We start from the raw sequence: 17985 nt of genomic DNA, 5'->3' as shown, positions 1-17985 counted from the left end.
CTATTACCACCACCACCCCCCATTCACGCAGAAAGGGTTATGCTGTGTGAACCTGCACCTGCTTAATATGTTCCCCACCCCCCTTACAACACACACACATGGTTCCAGGGAGAACAACACTCCATCAATCACTGCTGTCAACACAAGAAATAAAACTTTGCTCTCTATATACCACACAGTATTTATAACAAACATGGTAATAAAGGGCCAATATAATGACAAACAAGGCATAGTATTCAGCTGATTCTGATTCTGAGCACAGACTAAATCCTCAGGTCTCTTTTGCAAATAAATCCTGCCATAAACCGCTTAATCATTCCTTAATTGCTCCTCGAAGATGAACTGTTTCTTCTGCTGGAATTAAAAGTGACTTGTAGCCAATACAACGCTGCAATTAGCTTAAAGTCCACAATATTTGGAACATAAGGTGGGTCATCACCACTACGCCCACATAACAGATGCAGCCAATGATCCCGTGTCAGATGAGTATCAAACGTCTTCTCACAAATTGCCAATGGACTTTTAGAGTTTAATTTTCCATTTGGACTCTTCCTACATTGCAATGCCTTTACACTAAATGAGCTGTATCATCTGTTGATGTATGTATGAGCCCTTGTAGCGTGCTCCTTTTCAAGGTTCTTCCATTTTTTTTCCATTTGTTTGCTTGTATCGGGTGTTCTTATTGTTAGGGGTTAGAATGTCTTAAAAAATGAATTCATTTGCTAAACTCTGTTTGAATATTCCTCAAATACTGTATGTTAAAGCTATAGTGAGCGAATATTTTATATAAATGAACGTCCGTTACATTTAAGCCATTGCCAAATGAGTTGTTACAAAGCTAATTAAGCCTATCAGCTCCACAAATTCTATCTGAATTTAGCGCTATATTTACAAAATGGTGTAGTCCTGTGACATCACACGCAGCAGCTCAACTGATTTTTACATCACAGCTGAGAAAGGAAACAGCAGCATTCAGCTTTATTCAACAAAGTGGACTGCTGCAAGGGGTTGTACATTGTCTACATTATCCCGCTTATGACATGGCTACTTACCAAATAAATCAATAATTTGACACAAAAACTTAATTTAAAAAAGGAATTTATTGATTTTAAAAAGTTTGTATTGCTTCCACTAAGTAAAATAGTCCATCACGTCTCTACGCATGGAATCCTGTGTTCATAGCAACCTGAACTCTGTAGCAGTTTAATGGAACCCACAGAATGGAATACTATTACTCAACAACAGTATCTTCACCTCCGTCAGGATGATTCAAGACCTCTTTGCTTTGTGTCAGGGTCCTGATAATCCTGTTGGGGTTGTATTCGCTATAACAACCGCTTCACTCTACATAACCTCTTAGCTATTTTTCTATATAGTTGCAATGTAACTTACATACGTTGGTTTGCTGATTTCATGTCTCTCTGCAAGTGCTAGGTCGTGTCTAGATGGAAACTAGCCAAATTTGCAAACTCTGGCAAGACTCGCTTCCCAACAAACATTCAAGGTCAATGCCAGCCGCAACCATTTTATGAGACTAGCTAGTTAGCATCTAGACGCGACCCTTGCTACGATTATAATATATATTTTAACACAATGCAGACATTTCAATGGTTTTATAACAAAAGTAAAATAAGCAGCTTACTTGAGACAATCTTGGGAAATTCTAGTGTTCTTATCCTTCAATTGCCACTTGTAGCCACAGTGACTCCTGTTCAACAAAAGCTCAGTATAGGTAGTCTCGTGTTAAAGCTTGAAGTTGTCTTACTTCTTACGATCAACATTTTGGGAAATATGCTTATTTGATTTCTTGCCAATAAGCCTAAATAAGAAGATCAAAGGCACTCTCAGGTCTGTGTGTAAAGTATGAAGCTAGCTAGAGCCAGAAGGAATTGGCTTAACCTAGCTTACCGTAAAGACTGGAAGCAGAGGATAACAGCTAGCTAGTTATTTCTTATTATAAAAGCTTATTTTAGCACCTATACAGCTCAGTACTTGACTGTTATCTCATTTGTTGAATTTGTACAGATGCAAAATTGTAAACAAAAAAAATACAGTTTTTGGTTATAGTTGAAGTTATGTGCAGCTGCCTAGCAACATCATGGTAATGAAAAGACTCTGGGAAGTCACTGCATCCATCTTTTGTCTAGAAATAGTTGTAGCGCTATAAGAAATGGACACAGCGAAGCAATAGACTCCGAAGTAGACCAGTGAAGGATATGAGAAGTACTTTACCGCTGAGTACTGAGCTTTACTGGACAGCCTCCAACTGAGCTTGACAACGGAGTGTGACTTGAGCAACCTGTCTGAAAGGTTGTAAGTCCTCTGGTAGCTGTGCCAAGAGAAATCTCAATCACTCTGAATCTTGCAGACACGGAGAACGTAGGAAATAAAATAGGCACCGGCTAATTATTGCTAACTAGAATGCTAGTTAACATTAGTAATTAAAGTTAAACAGCTAATGTAAGTCCAAACTGCATGCAAGCTTTTCCTGACTATACGGCCATTTCTCCACTCTCAAATGCCTTGAAAAGGCTGTCGTTGGAATTTCAAATCACCGGGAACAAAAGGATATTTGAAGAGTACGTATTGGCGCCAGAAATCAAACTCTAGAATTTGCCAGTGCCATCCAGAGGACCCAGAGTCTCTCCACTCGAAAGACCCAGCGTGAGGCCTTTATTTTACTCCTGTGCCCTGCAAGAAAGAAGTAAATGAAGGATAAACATGGTGTGTAGAGGGGAGGATGTATGAAGTGTGAAGAATGCAAGGATTACAACCTGCCAGCACAGGGCAATGCCTGCAGCTACTATGGATGCATACCAGTACACCATCTGCAAGTCCCAGACACCGAGTTGGGTCAGACATTAGAAAGATGCCAGAAATTCAACCAGGTATTTATGTTACGTTACATTTGACAGGGTTTATGTTCCTAGCGTTTCTGCTGTTGGTTTGAAGCTTTCAACTAATATTTAGTTGCTAGTTTGCGTGAAAACTTTGAGCTAGAAGGCTTCATAATGTTCCAGCTTGAGAGCTGAAAGAGCTACACGGACTAATATACACCACACAAGCCGTTTTGAAATTTAGCTTTTTCCATGAATGCAAACCACTTAAAAACGTTGAGTGAACCTCCCCTAAACAAAGAATAAAAAGACACGACCCTCCCCTATTTTCCTACGTTGGTCCTTTCCACAAATACCCACAAGTTCCTTACTGTAATATATTAATGTATTTATTAATGTCTTAATTTGGATACATAACTTATAAGACCACATTAATTTCTCATTAAGCCTGTCACTTTTTGTCCACCGGCATGGACTTTGTTTTGATGAGAGGGTAATGGGCCTTAACTGTTAATGAGGAGTTGTTTTTCTTTATACAGTTTTGTTAGGAAGCACAACTCCTGATGGACTCTTCTAACCTGTCTGTCAGTCTCGTGGCAAGATATTATAATGGATATTAGATGTTGAGAACACATTTCTGCTGCTCTACATAACCAGCACCACTATGCTACCGCCTGTCTTTTGCACATTACATAGACTGTCGACAGTATGCATAATTGCACACTTTTAACACAAATTTCGCTGCTCTTATTTTCCTCATTGTATATAACTTCTTATTTTTTCAAATTTGTTATAAATGTCTTGTCACCGTGGGATAGAGGGAAACGCAATTTCGATTTCTTTGTATGTTTTTGACATGTGAAGAAATTGACAATAAAGCAGACTTTGACTTTGACTTTGACTTTGATATTAAATGTGAAGAAATCAAGGGAATTTTGACCTGAACTGCTGAAGTACAAACTGGATTACTTTACTTGATCAAGACATGGATCATGTTTTATTTCTTTTACTGAGTTGTGTAAAAGCATGAGGTAAGATGACAACATGTGATATTAATATATGATAACTGTTTGGAGAAGGCAGCTAATTTTTGGTTAGCTAACGTTAGATGTGGTAAACTATGGAGCCCCAGACATGACATCCGAAAACAAATTGTTAAAAGAAACAGCTGTTTTATGACCAGGTGAAGCTGAAAATATTCCAAATACAGTGTACAGTTAAACTGTGGCTGTGTTGTGGTTTCTGATCCTGCACTATACTCTGCATCTACAAACTGTGAGAGTGCGGAGCACTGTCTACTGCAGGTGAACACTGACTAGAGATAAATACTTCATATAACCCCACCTCAAAAAAACTGAACTATTCTTTAACCATTTGAATGTGAAATAACACAATAACCACTTTTAGAGCAGATTAAATAAAATGCCTTCAAAAGGACAGCTCTTTCCTCTTGTGATACGTACAGCAAAAGGGAATCCTTCGAACTACAGATTGTCAAGCTATACAATACCTCTTCCTGAAATAGTACTGCAAGTCAATCAATCAGTCGAATCAAAATGTATTTATATAGCACTTTACAGCAAACAGCAGGTATCCAGAGTGCTTAACATCAGAAACAAAGAGGAAAAACACATATCATACAATAGATAGAAAACAGTAAAATCAGAACAGGTAACAAAGATACAGAAGAATGAAATTGTCACACCACTGCTACGTATTAAAAGCCATTCTATGCAGATACGTTTTGAGTTTGGACCTAAAAAGAGCTACATCTGTAATAGTGTGAATATCAGGGGGTAACTTGTTCCAAAGTCTCGGGGCAACAACTGCAAAAGCCTGATCACCCCACCCTGGGACTTCTAAATCTCGCTGATTTGAAGACCGCAATGACCGGTTGTGCTCCTGAAAAGTTAAAATTTCAGACTAATACTCTTGGGCCAGACCATATAAAGCCTTCAAAATTAACAATAAAATCTTAGAATCTAAAATGCACCAGGACCCAATGCAGGGTATGGAGAAGGGTACTGATGTGTAAACGTCTAGATGTATTTGTTAAAAAGCGAGCAGCAGCATTTTGCAAAAGTTGAAGACGTGAGATGGAGGTCTGATTTAGACCAACATAGAGAGCATTAAAGTAGTCCAACCTTGAACTAATAAAAGCATGAATAGCCTTTTCTAGGTTGTGTCTGCTCAGGAAGGGCTTAACTGTAGCCCGCAGACGATGCAGGAAAAAGCTCATTCTAACTACATTACTGATCTGCATGTCAAATTTCATGCTGCAATCAAAAGTAACCCCCAAGTTTCAATGGGAACTAACCAGCTTGTTTCCGCACTAGTACAATCACTCTAGCTACAGCTTGCCATTCTTCATACTGAAAGTCATGTCTGATGAAGGGGACTTCAACCTCAACCCCCAGTGTGCAGCTGTCATAGAAATCCATCCAAAATTCTGTCAGGCAGTCTCGCAAAACACCAATTCCTTCACCCTGTTCAAGCTTTCCATTTGGTAAACACATTGTGATGACCTCAGTTGTAAGAATGTTTGGGTCCTTGAAGGCACTGATCAAGTCACTAAGACAGTGATCTCTTATGACAGTCAGCACTACAGGAGAAGGTTGTGGTTCAGGAAGTGCTTGTGCTGGAACATCAAAACCCCTGCAAGCACCGAATTAGACACAAACTCATCCACTGTTTGATAAGGTCCATCATCCTCTTTGTCTGGTGTTTTAAGGTTTGGTTCATCCACAGTTACATTCAACCTGGCATCCCCACTTACAGTTTTTAATGATTGCTATGACAATTTTTTCAATACTTTTAACAATTTTCCTAAACTCTTAATGCACCAACACACCTACACCACACAACTGGCAAAACGGTTAACTTTATAATCAAAATCACACATTGTAAATTAAACGCCAACACTAATTTTCGAAAAACAATACCACACTAACACAACACAGTATGTCTAACTGCAAACATGTCTTAAAATCCATTAATTCTTCCAAAACACTAACATATTGTCTCTCTTAACAGGAACATTTAGTCAGTCATAGCCCAATGCAATAAAACACTAATATCAGGTGGAATCATAGAAACTGCATTATTTTATTGTCTCAGGTCTGCCCATCAACAATAGATTCTAGTATATTGTATTGACAATAGTTTGTGTTTTACATTGTAGTTTCTCTTGAAGCCTCTCTACATTTTTGTTTTGTTGGGTTTAGTACAGCATGCATTTGGTTTCTTTTGTTGCAGAAATTCAGTACAAAAATGAATGATCCGTGTCAGAGTAGCTTTATAGAATGTGTCACTGCCCGATGTGAGTTGAGTACAGATTTGAGTCACGAATGTGTCCCTTTGAGTCAAGTAACCTAAAAGATGCTAACGAGAGACTTCTGTATTGTCAATACAGTAAAAATTAACCGACTTAACCAAGTTTGTTACCTGCTGACTACAAGCTAGCAATCCAACACAACAAAGAAGGAATAGCGTTTTGAGCTAACTTTAGCAATCAAATGTTAGCTAAAACGTTTTTGACTAACATCTGCACTCGACTCGCCTCGGGCTGAGACAGAATGTACGGTTTATGAAGAAAGACAGAATCGTTCTGTTACTCCTCTTCCTCTCCCTCTTGCAGGAATTTTTTACAATATCAGCTGTGGCCAGGTTTTGCATAAACAAACAAGGAAAGTAATCTTTGCTGTCAAAGTACAACACTCGCTTACTGTAACAGAGAATACTGTAAAAAACGGTGGTCATGCAATTGAAAGGACCTCAACAACTCAGTGTGTTTCCTTGATGGGAATAAGCTGATATTGATCTGTTTGCATAACTTCAATTAGCTGTTTCTGTCATTTGCAATAACAATGGGATACTGTAAAATGCAGTGTTAGCAGTATGCATTTTGTTTCAAATCCACAAGCAAACCTCAAACCGCCTCACTTTCTGATTGGCATTTGCATTTCCTGCCCACATAGATGATGTCTTTTGTGGCGCTCTAGGTGTCCCCTCAGTTCCTGAAAGTCTTTGACACATCCTTGAAAGGATGTTTTTTTTCCTGTATGGTGCTTGTTGTGTTAGTGCTGCTTGTCTGCAAAAGGCCACACTGTACTTGGCCAGGTCACTGTCTGCCATTAGTGGAATGACAGTTCTATCAATCTGAAAAAATATAAGATACTCTAAATAAAAAAAGGAATGAATGCCATACAAATTGGAATATGTTGTCAATGTATATTTAAGGAATTTAGGATATAGCTTCAGTAAAGGCTGTTTTTTTCTCTCTATAGTGTAATTTTGCTGGATATTTTCTGCAAATTGAGATGAAAGATCATTTTTTTAAATAATTACTCGGGTCCGAGGGTGTGTGTCGTTGCATCGGACAAAAGCTTCTGGCTCTATAACCGACCTGAGAGAATATATAAATCATACAATATGCTAGCTGGTCTGTCTAATCACAATTTATTCCTTGTGGCCAGTGAGCTCTCGAAAAGAGATTTGGTTATTCTGTCAGATCGTGAGTTTGTTGTAATCCCCAAAAAACACCAGGAAGGATTTAATAGTGCTGTCCACCAGATTGACTGGGATCACATATTGTTGGGAACAAATTGTGAAATCTTTTGTAGCAACAATTGAGAGAACATTCAAAGAATTAAAGTTAAACTCAAATGCAATAAAAACATACTAAAACTAATCAAAGAGAGGGATCTTACGTTAAAAGAAATGCAATTAAAACTAAGTTAGTTGGTGCTAAAACAGTTGTTTACAACATTCAGTCTCTCCATTATTGAAGCAGTATTTCCAAGCGTGTAGAAGTCAGTCAATTTTTGAATATGGAGAGCCATTGTCAGTGGACAATAACAGACCAATCAGCATCATACCTACAGTGTCAAAAGTCGCAGATAAAGAAATTTCCCATAAAAATAATGACACATTTCAATACCACAACATTTTTCCTTGATTCAATGCAATTTGGTTTCAGATCAGGTATCAACGGAATTATAAGAGTTTGCTTTTTTATATTCATATTGTTGACTGTAATCTTCTTGTTGTTGTTTTTAAGGCGGACAATTTTATGATCTGTCCAGAGACAACGGATTAAAAATTGCCTTTTGGTGCATTTACTTAATTAATTAATGTACACTGACCCTGTGAAATACATTCATAAATTAAATTAGATTTCCTTAAATAATAAAATATTTAACATGTCTAAGAGTGTGTACACTTTTGCTGCCAAATAAATGTTTTTAAAAACTGAATCCGGGCCTAATTTGCATTGCACATTCAGTGCAGCTGTTCTGGTGTGACCATGTTCTTTTACATACTTGACAAAAGAATACACAGCAACTGCACTGGCTTACATTTTCATCTTCAAGTTTCTGGATCACATCCACTTCAATTTGGCACTCCTTCAAAAACTGGGGAAATCAAAAATAATAGTACCATATACTTACACAAAATACTCATTAGAGGCGCACTAGGCTAACTAATAGCACTACTAATTACTAAACTACTACTACTAAAAATATTCTTACACTACCCTAGAGTGAAAATATAAACAAAGTTTTGGACAAATATGTTCAATCTTTTAGAAGAAGCACAACGCAAACTTATAAACAAGGTATATAACTCAATATTACTCTATAGCGTTTATTTAGTCTTTTTAGGGACTGTTTGTTTTTTTCTTTAAGGGGCTAACGGTGGGGTTTTGGGACCATTAGACAAAAAAGACTTGACCCTCCCTCCGCCAGCAATACATTTTTCTATGACCTTCCAAAATGCACATAGGCTTATGCACAGCGGCCACACACTGTGCTTGTTACACACAAACAGGGAAGGGAAGCAGCATACACACATGCAAAAGATTACAAATAAAAATAAGATGGTGCAGGTGTGGCCTCTAGCTCTCCCAGTAAGGGCATTCACCCCATGTTAGCCCAAAAGAATAATCTTAACAATATGACGGTGCAAATCCTCCATCATAATAGCAATGCGCTGAGGAACAAACTTGAGTGGCTTTTAAAGGGAATGGGAGATGACACTCTGATTGGTTGATTGCATGTTCGTTAATGAAGACAAGTACACCCTTTCTGAACCATGTGCCCGGCGCACAGACCCTTTTTTCCGCCTTCACAGACCCCACTGTGAGCTGTAGCTCTATTAGGAGACTCACGGACAAGAGGTGTTTATTTCCCCGATCATTTGTTTAAATAACTCAACACATATCCATTATAAGATTAACTGGGACCTGTGGTTTTTCAAAGCTATAAAGCTCCACAAGAGACGGCGGGCACAAGCTCGCTAACCAGGCTGTCACTCACGCACCCTAGCCAGAAAGCAGGCAGAGGAGAGGGAGAGTGTCTAGCACGGCAGAAAGATACCCGTCTGCCTTTGACAGTCTTGTAAATAAATTACAACATGTATGTTAGATCTGTCAGTGTTTCTCTATAATAGGCTCCAATTTAGGTTTTCTTCCATGGGTGCTCGTACAGGCAAACGCCCTTTTAAAAAAAAGTAGGCTAGTCAAAAAATAATTTTAATTTAAAACCTTAGGAAATGGACAGCAGCCAACACGAACACACAGGCCTATTAAGTTGATAGTAAAACTGTAGAGTTGAAAAAAAAACTTTCAACTCAGGACAGCGCCACTTCTCACAAATCCAGATAAGACTGGAGATGAGAAGTTTAACCGTGCTCACTAGCCACTTAGCAGCAACTGCAATGTTTCAATTTAAATGACCGAGCCACTTGGAAATGTTGCTGTTTTCATGAATACAAATGTTGGGTGACCCTCCCCCCATACTAAAAAACATTGGGTGACCCTCCCCTCAACAAAAAATAAAAAGACATGACTCTTCCCTATTTTCCTCCAGTGGTCCGTTCCATAAATGGTACCGAATGGTCCCTTATTTATTCTTATTGGAAGACTTGGTTCTCCTGCTACATAGGTTTTCCCTGCCAGGCTTTATTAACAATATTCTTGCAACAGTAATATGACAAATTAAAAAATTCAAACAATTTAGAAGTTTGTTATTTACATAATCCAGCACACTCTGTAGTGAGTGTCCTGCAGCTCCTCGACACAAACAAGCATGGCTTTATGGCCCCATACTAACAAAACATTAAAGCTAGTTGCGGGATAAAGTTCAGCAGGTATTAAGAATGACCGTTGATAACCGCATGATTTTAATGCTGTGCAACAAAATATTGATGATGACAGAATAAGAAAAGACACTCACATTACGCATGTGTAAATCTTCCTGGTTCTACCAGTGTCCAGATAATTAATGGGCATGTGACTACAAATTAGTGTTTTGTGCGCACATTATACCCATATTGTGGCCACAATTTAGTAATTTTTTCCACATGCCATGTCTGGGGCTCCTTAATAAACTTCACATTCAGTGCAATCCCTCGGCTGATTGTGTGCTTGGTTAACGTTACATGTTCCGTGTTACTGTGATGTGGTTAACGTTACTGTTGGGGTGCTTTGCCTGGGAATTACTCTTTGTGTAGACTGTTACACAGCTGGCTGGTTATGTCTAGAGAGAATAGGAAACAGGTTTAGGAGTTTACACTGGATTGGCATGGAATCAGCCGCTCAGCGGTTATAATGTTAGGGTTATAACCATAACTTTGTTGTAACGTTAACAAAACCTTACATTTGAGCTAAATTAGCGTAGCTAAGAAAATGTTTGCTGGTCAAAAATTGTTGCACAGCTCATAATAAAGTTTCTGCCCATAGGTGGCAATTGTATGGTGGACTGTTGTCCCATTAGTTATGATGTCATGTCACATCTATTGTTCTATATCTATGGTTGAAAGCAACTTTGGCGCCTGGCTCTAAAAACTACAGCCGCCGTGAGGTTATTGTTGGCCACTTTTGCATGAGGTCAGAGCAAGTCGGAAACAAGTTGGACATAAATGTAACCAGCATGCATTGGGCGGCGATTGCCGGTGATTGATTCTGCGCAGACCTGGCTCATCTCCAACGAGCCCACTGGCATACCATGACCCATGACGCAGCCAATCACCCAGGTGCTGCAGCTGAGCAGTTCAATGGTCATCAGTTAAAGACTGTAGTTGTACAGCGAGTGTAACTGTCTGAATATGAAGCAGTGCATTTCTGAAAAGGTTATGTATGCTCACTGAACCCAGTCTGCCTTTTAAGACAGAAAAATTAAGGCTTTCTGAAAATTACATCTTGTTTTGTCACCCTGTAAAATGTGAAAAGGTTATCATGGTCACTGAGTACTTATTTTCAGTTAATCATCATTACTTGTTGGTAGTTAGGTAACAAAGGGCATGGCGAGGACACCATTTTAATCCTCACCAGCTGCCATTACGCGAATGTTTTAAAGTTTATTACTAAAACCAAATTCCTTTTCAATTTGAAAGGAACACCTGGTGGTCATTGTTTAGCTTTCAAAACCTCAAGAATACCTCCTCTGTAATGATTTTTATTGTGTATGCAAATGGATTTAGATTTAGAATAGTGCTTTTCCATAATTAGTTTCACTTCAATGCCAGCCATCACAGTATTCAAATATTTTAAATAGTGGAGATCTTATTTTGGGAGGACATTATTTTTTTTCATGAAATTATGACTTGGCAGAGACATTCATGACAGATTAACACAATGTGACTTGGAATTAAAAGAAAAAAGACTGTAGACACTTTTCAGCTGGGTTTACTTTGTCTTCTGTTGACAGCAGTCTCGCTTGGGGCTTTAATTTTTATTCACGTTCTCTTTACAACATATTATACAGTCATCAAAAGTTGTTAGTGCTCTGGAATTATCACAAGCATTAAAATAAATGTAAAAAATAAATGTAAGAAGCTCCAGTCATTTCCAATAAAGGAATGTTATTGTGCAACTATGACTAATACAGTTTATAATACATATAAAACATTTTTAAAAGGCTACTTTAATGCGGTTTGTCTTATGTCAGGTGTCTGTGTGGCTTTGCTGAAAAAAAAAAAAACTTTCTAACTAATCCATGTGACTGGACAGTTAAACAGCGCTGAGTGAAACAGATCTCCAGTTATAAATAAGTGGATTTAGCACCTCCATTGCCATTATGAATTTTAAAGGAACATTCAAGTCTACACTATCCGCCCTGCATATCAAGCACGCAGATCACAATCCATCTTTGGCACAGGGTTGAAAAAGAAGCACCTTTAAAAGAAGGCTCTGGGGGAAGAGCAGACTATCTGTGGTGATAAATATGGATTTTTGGCAGATAAGTCTCTTCCTCCGAAGCTTTCTTCCACAGCAAGCACCTTCCTCTCCTTTTTCTTCCCCAGCCACAGCTCACTGAATCCGAGGATAACTGAACCCTCATCCACCCCTCATATTCTCTCTGACGCTGCACGAAAACCTTGTTTTACCCTTTGTCTCGGAATAAAACGTACACTAGAGACAGCCACACAGTACCTTCCATAACACACAAGGTCAGAGATATAATGACACATTCTATCAGATAGAATTACATTTCTTCCCTGCTTCGATAAACGTGTTCTCCATATGTAAGAAATTTCTTATTTTTCTTTACCTAGGGTGACATACTGTTGTTGTTTTTTGCTTTAGAGCAAATCTCAATTTTTACTAGACACACACATACATAAAACACGCGTCGTTTTTGCGACCGGAAGAGAGCTAGCTAGATTATAAGTTTCTGTTCGGCGTCTTCAGTGAGAACCAAAGGCGGATTTCTGCCCGTGTGTTTCCGCTCTTTGCCATTAAGGGGCAGAGGAGAGCATTTTTAGCATTGAAACCAGCAGAAACACAGTAAAGGGTTGAAGGAAGAGAGGGAAGGCGGGCTGGCGGGGGACATGCCTTTGGGGGGAGGGGGCAATTTGAAGGGCAAGCAAGAGGGCGTTCGTTGATCATTGGGCAAGCCGGAGGGAGGGGAGACAGAGATGTCCGTCATCAAATTTTAAGAAGGACGAGGAGGAGAAGGAGGAGGAAGGAAGGAAGGACAGAAGAGAGAGGAGCAGAGCATTGAGCTGTGGGCCTGGCAGTCAGATAAGGAGAGGCTTAAAGTGTGGAGTGGATTGTGTATAGGCCTTTTCTGTGGGGGAATAATGCAGCGCAGTCGCAAGACGACAGGAAGAAGAAGAAGAGATAAAGTAAGCAAAAGACATAAGGACAGAGAGAATCAAACAATGGTTCTGGAGGAAAGGAGGTGAATTCCAAGATGCGAGCAGAGATGACTAACAAAGTAGTAAAGACAGCACAGGAGGCGAGGAGGTGGAGAAAGATGGAGAGAGAGAGATCTTGTTACTAGTATGCACTAAAATAATTAGCCCTGGGTTGCCGAGGGGAAAAACGAGCTAGCGGATTAACTGGACCTAAAATAACTCGGAGAGCACAGAAGTTGCCCCTCTTCCTGTAAAACCCTTTTGTCAGACTCCTGAGAGCATCCGCCAGCCCTATGCGCCGTGACGTCATTCAAGGTTGTCAGTAGCCGGCCGTCGGGTCAACAGCGGACAGCCTCATGCTCTCAGGCACAAAAAGCACAGCAGGCCCCCCACCGGCCCACCCTGCTCACCTCTTTCTTTTTCTCACACCACCCCCACCCCCGTTAGCTAAAAAATGTGCAGCTGTTACAGTAAGCCCGCACGCTCTTATAGGGCCAGAAATAGCCCCCTTTAGCCAGGGCAGGGACACGGCAACAACCTCCATTAGCTCAAATGTTGAAAGGATTGAATCACCCCAAGCTCGAGGGCTTGAACCTCTATCTACGCCCGGCTGAGAGCAGGAATCATATTTCTCTCCCACTATCACTCTCCTCTCCGTCTCTCTTTTTATCTATCTGAAGTCCAGAGTGCACCCGCAGCTCTGCTCAGTGTGCGTGTGTGTGTGTGTGTGTGTGTGTGTGTGTGTGTGTGTGTGTGTGTATGTGTGTGATTGAGTCGTAAACATTAAGGGGGAAGATTCAGGAGACTCTTAACACAGAGGGATGTATTTTCGGGTTTCTCTTAAGAAAGTTATGTGTGTTGTTAGGCCTTAAACTGTTTTTACAGTTTGCCCAATGAGTGCATACAGGTTCTCTAATCAGCCATTGTAAAAAAATATTTGACACGGTTGCCACTGATATAGTAGGACTATTCTTACAGCCAGTGCTGTCTTGAAAGAGTAGAGATAATGGGAAATAATGGGGGTTGCATCAGGCTGGGCAGAAAAGGAGGGAGCAGACTAGAGGAGTGGAGGCAGTCATGGAGAAGTCAGACCTTTATCTACAGGAGAAAGAAAAGGAGGAAAAGAGGGAAGGGAAGTGAGAGAGAGAGAGAAGAGAAACAGGATAGAGCAGTTAGCATATAAATCACTTTGTAATTTGAATTAACATTAAAAGTCAGAAAATTCACAGTAAAAGATGAAGAAATGGGATTGGAGATGAAAAAAGAATGAAGATCAGAGTGAGGGGAGGAAGTTGGAGTTTGACACATCGCCTCCAGGGGAAAAAAGCAAATTGGCTTGTCCCTGCAGCTTGGGATTTGTGATGCGTATCCGACGCACTTGGAGAAAGCTTTTTTTCGGTGGATAGTATCACAATGGAAGAAACCAGAAAAGGCAGAAAACCCGGGGAGCAGCTTTTTAGATTTTGTTATCAAACCCAGCCGTCTTAGGGTCTCGCTTCAAATGGCATATCTTATGACCTGACAAAAAGTACTCGGGTGCCGGCTGGTGTATTATCATGACATCTTAAGATCTGGGCCCTGTATAGCTGTGTCTACAGTCATCAGCCTGTGACAAGAGCAGATATGATTTGACTCATTTATTCAGGGACTCAGGTTGGCGTTGTAGTGGTGTAAGGCAGGTTTGTGGTTGAGCTCTCCTGCTGTCTCCTCAGTAGCCTGCCCACTCTCTTATCTTCCTCAGTTCCGTCCCCCCCTTGGCCTCCCCTGCTTGCCTATCGGTTTATTTTGTGAAGGTGAGCTGGTCGGCGATGCGGGAGAGGAAGCCAAGCGCTTTGGAGCTCCCCCTCCCTCCCTCGCCACCAGGCCTCTCCTCCCCATTTTTGCGGGTCAGCTCCAGATCGATGGTCATCAGCACCCGGCCCGGGCCCTCCTCCCCTCCTCCTCCCACCACCCTCTCAACCCTCTCCATCTTTCTGGCTACGGTTCGCTGCTGATGCTTGGGCTGGGCCTTGGCCCCCGCCAGGCGTACGGGCTGGAGCAGCCGGCTGGCGAGCCCGCCCCAGCCCATCCCCGTATCCTATTTCTTATCCTTGCGTGACTCCTGCTTCTTCTTTTCGGAGGCGGCCGCCTTCACCTTGGAGGGGTCGGCGGCAGGCACAGGGCCCTGTGGGGGAGGAGGGAGAGGGGGTCAGGGGGAGAACAGGGGAGGAGAGTCACTTCAGGAGGAAAGGAGTGTGAGGGAAATAGAGAGAGAGAGAGGGAGGAAAGGAGGGGTGAGATGGGTGCATTAGAGATGAGAGGATGAGAGATGGAGTTAGCAGGACAGGTGGAGCTGAGTGAAGAGGAAAGAAGAACACATTTAGGAGGAGGAGAGTCAGACATACAGAGAGACAAGTGTGAGGAGGTAGAGAGGCAGTTCTTTTAGGGGAGGGGGTAGCAAGTAAGGGGGGGTGGTGTCCAGAGCTGTAAGGGGGTGACAAAACAGGTAACCATGCGTTAGGATGGGACACAGTGGCAGGCCGGCTCCATACACCTGTGACAACTGAGTGACAAGTGATCAATAACACACGCACGCACACCTATATGCACATTCACACTTACACTCACCCACACAAACAAGCACACACACAATACCAGATTGGTTCTTATTGGGATATGACTGTTTTAGATACTGTATGCCGACATATAACATCTTTCTATTTGGCTGTTTCTGTGGAAACAGTTTCTCTGCAGTCAATCACAGTGGTAAAGTCCAGAGTAAGTAAGTTATTAATTAATTTAGCAGTTTGTACACAAAAATGGTAATAAACGTGGCTAAAAAAGGAGTTTTTAAACTGTTGTTTGAACATCATGTGTAGTTTAAGTATGCAAGGGTAGTGAAACAGTTTCTCAAAGGCTGTTCACCAACACTATACTTCAAATCAATAACCCCATTTGAATTATTTGAAATCTAGCCCTTTCCATGTTTAAAGAAAGTTGCTGCGGCTTTTAAGTTTACTATTTAACCATCGGATGTAGTGTTAAACTAATGATTATGTTATTGTTATTCAAATTCCTGTTTGTTTTTGTTTTGTTTTTTGGTTTCTTTCCTTCTGGATGTTTTGTGCATAAGTTGTCTAAATACATGAAGATGAAATGTCTTGCCAGGTCTATCTTGAAAAAAGGATGCTCCATCTCTAGAGGCTTATTCTGTTGACAATAAAATGTGTTCAAAACTTACACATTATTTTGACCTAGACACCTGTCCGGCAAAATCCATGCACCCATGCATACTGGGTCTCTAAAAAAATTAGACTTTAGACACTAAAAACTAAACAAAAAAGAGAAAATCTAATTGTTTGAGGGCTAGCTGCACATTCAAGCACAATGCTCACAATTAGAGAGTAAAGTTGGAAATGAAATATTCAGTTAAGTTATATAATTGGGCTATTAACTGAATAATTCAAGTATACAGGGAAAAAAAAATGCTTATAGACAACTTTTCTGTAGCCATGGTGACTTTACTGGTAATGTGATAGTATTTTTAAAGTTATACATTCATCCTCTATTCCTCTTGTTCTTATATAATTCATCCATCCGCTCCCTCTCATTCTGTACATTGTCTGTGCAATGGCTAAAACATCTCTAAGAAGAAATCTATAAAAAGGAGGAGGAGGAAAGAAGGAAAGTGAGGCTTCATTTAAGCACAACAAATCCATCAGGAGGAACTGTACAGTGTGGAGATGGGGTCAAGGTAACACTTACACTTACTACAATAGTTGTATTCCAGTGCATTAACCTGTGCATTAACCTATTGAAAAGTATCACAAGTGTAAGATAATGCTCTGATGGAGCCCTATAAATCTTCAATCGTGTAATGGTTTGCACAACACTGTGTACTTTTAATAATCTACCACAGGTTGAACCACGGGCCAGGACACTTGTGTAAAGTGTTCCAAACTGAGGACAGACAGAGTGAATAGTAAGCATGCTGGATCTGAGGTTTGGAGAATAAAATATATCCTCTAATATGTCAGGCTAGTCAACGGTGGAAAGCACACTGGAGGATGCTGCTAGCCACTGACGTTTTGGCTAATATTACCCCACTGATTGCATTAGAAAAGGTATCATCTTTAATTACAGCACTGTGTAAAAGCAGCCCGCATTCTGATAAGACAGCAATGGAGGCATTCGCTGCCGCTAACATCCGGCTTGTTGGAGCAGCTGCGCACCCCAGCCGGTGTCATTACCTTCGAAAAACCTAGATCCCCCCGTATGTCATTGTATTGTTTACCATTATGCATCCTAAGGTAGGCTTTGTTTTTGTTGTATTGCAGAGCTCCCCAATGATGAGGCTGCCTTCTCAACACAGTCGAGCCTGCAACGGCAGAATGCAGAGCCACCTTTGTTACAGGGGCTGCACACAATTCAAAGGAAATGTGGGTACAGTGGCAAAAACAGGAGGGACTGGTGGGGGAGGCAGATAGGAACGTAAGTGGCTGCATCCCCTGCTGCATGCTAAAGAGAGATGGAGACAGGCGAGGAGGGGGATTGAGAGATAGATGCAAAGTGAGAGGTAGCGATTTTCTGTCCAGAACCCGAAGCTGATCAGAACCCAGAACACCTGAGGAAGGAGAGAAGAGGAACTGGAAAGAAGTGATGTGGCGGTGGTGGTGGTGGGTAGAAGGATGATGGAGGATTGACAGAGCGAGAAAGGAAGTTAAAAGGGAAGAGGATAGGGGGAATTACAGACAGATAGATGCTTCTCATGGTCAGCAAGGAAGTCAAAGGCAGGGAGGAGAGGTGGGAGGTGGGGAAGGAGTGGAGGATGGGACTGAAGAGAGAGAGAGAGCAGGAGACTGGGGACCGGAATATGAATGAGAGAGCATGGAGGGAGTGAAGTAAAGTGAGGAGGTGAGCCAATTGGGGGATGAAAAGAAGAACGGTGGGTTGTGTGTGTGTGTGTGTAGGCTATGTGTGTGTGTGTGTGTGTGTGTTCAGATCGATACAGAGTGCACTCAATTATCAT

At 40.9% G+C, this 17985-nt stretch overlaps 1 protein-coding gene across 4 annotated transcripts in view; it reads right to left on the bottom strand.

The window, feature by feature from the left end:
- Positions 1 to 11505: 11505 nt before the first annotated feature.
- mpz (myelin protein zero) overlaps positions 11506 to 17985 on the bottom strand; it is a 17680-nt gene continuing 11200 nt past the window's right edge. Inside the window, exons 6-7 of one of the 4 annotated variants that reach the window (XM_034886928.1) lie at positions 15112 to 15141; positions 11506 to 14075 (exon numbers count right to left, since the gene is read on the bottom strand). In XM_034886928.1, coding sequence (XP_034742819.1) covers positions 14064 to 14075; positions 15112 to 15141 — 42 coding nt within the window. In that variant the 3' untranslated portion in view covers positions 11506 to 14063. Of the gene's footprint in view, positions 15142 to 15166; positions 15441 to 17985 lie in introns of those variants that run through there. The other 3 variants (XM_034886927.1, XM_034886930.1, XM_034886929.1) reach the window with 3 other exon arrangements.

This window comes from Etheostoma cragini, chromosome 12, assembly GCF_013103735.1.
Source record: "Etheostoma cragini isolate CJK2018 chromosome 12, CSU_Ecrag_1.0, whole genome shotgun sequence".
Classification (NCBI taxonomy): Eukaryota; Metazoa; Chordata; class Actinopteri; order Perciformes; family Percidae; genus Etheostoma; species Etheostoma cragini.
This window is presented reverse-complemented; position numbering and strand designations above follow the sequence as displayed.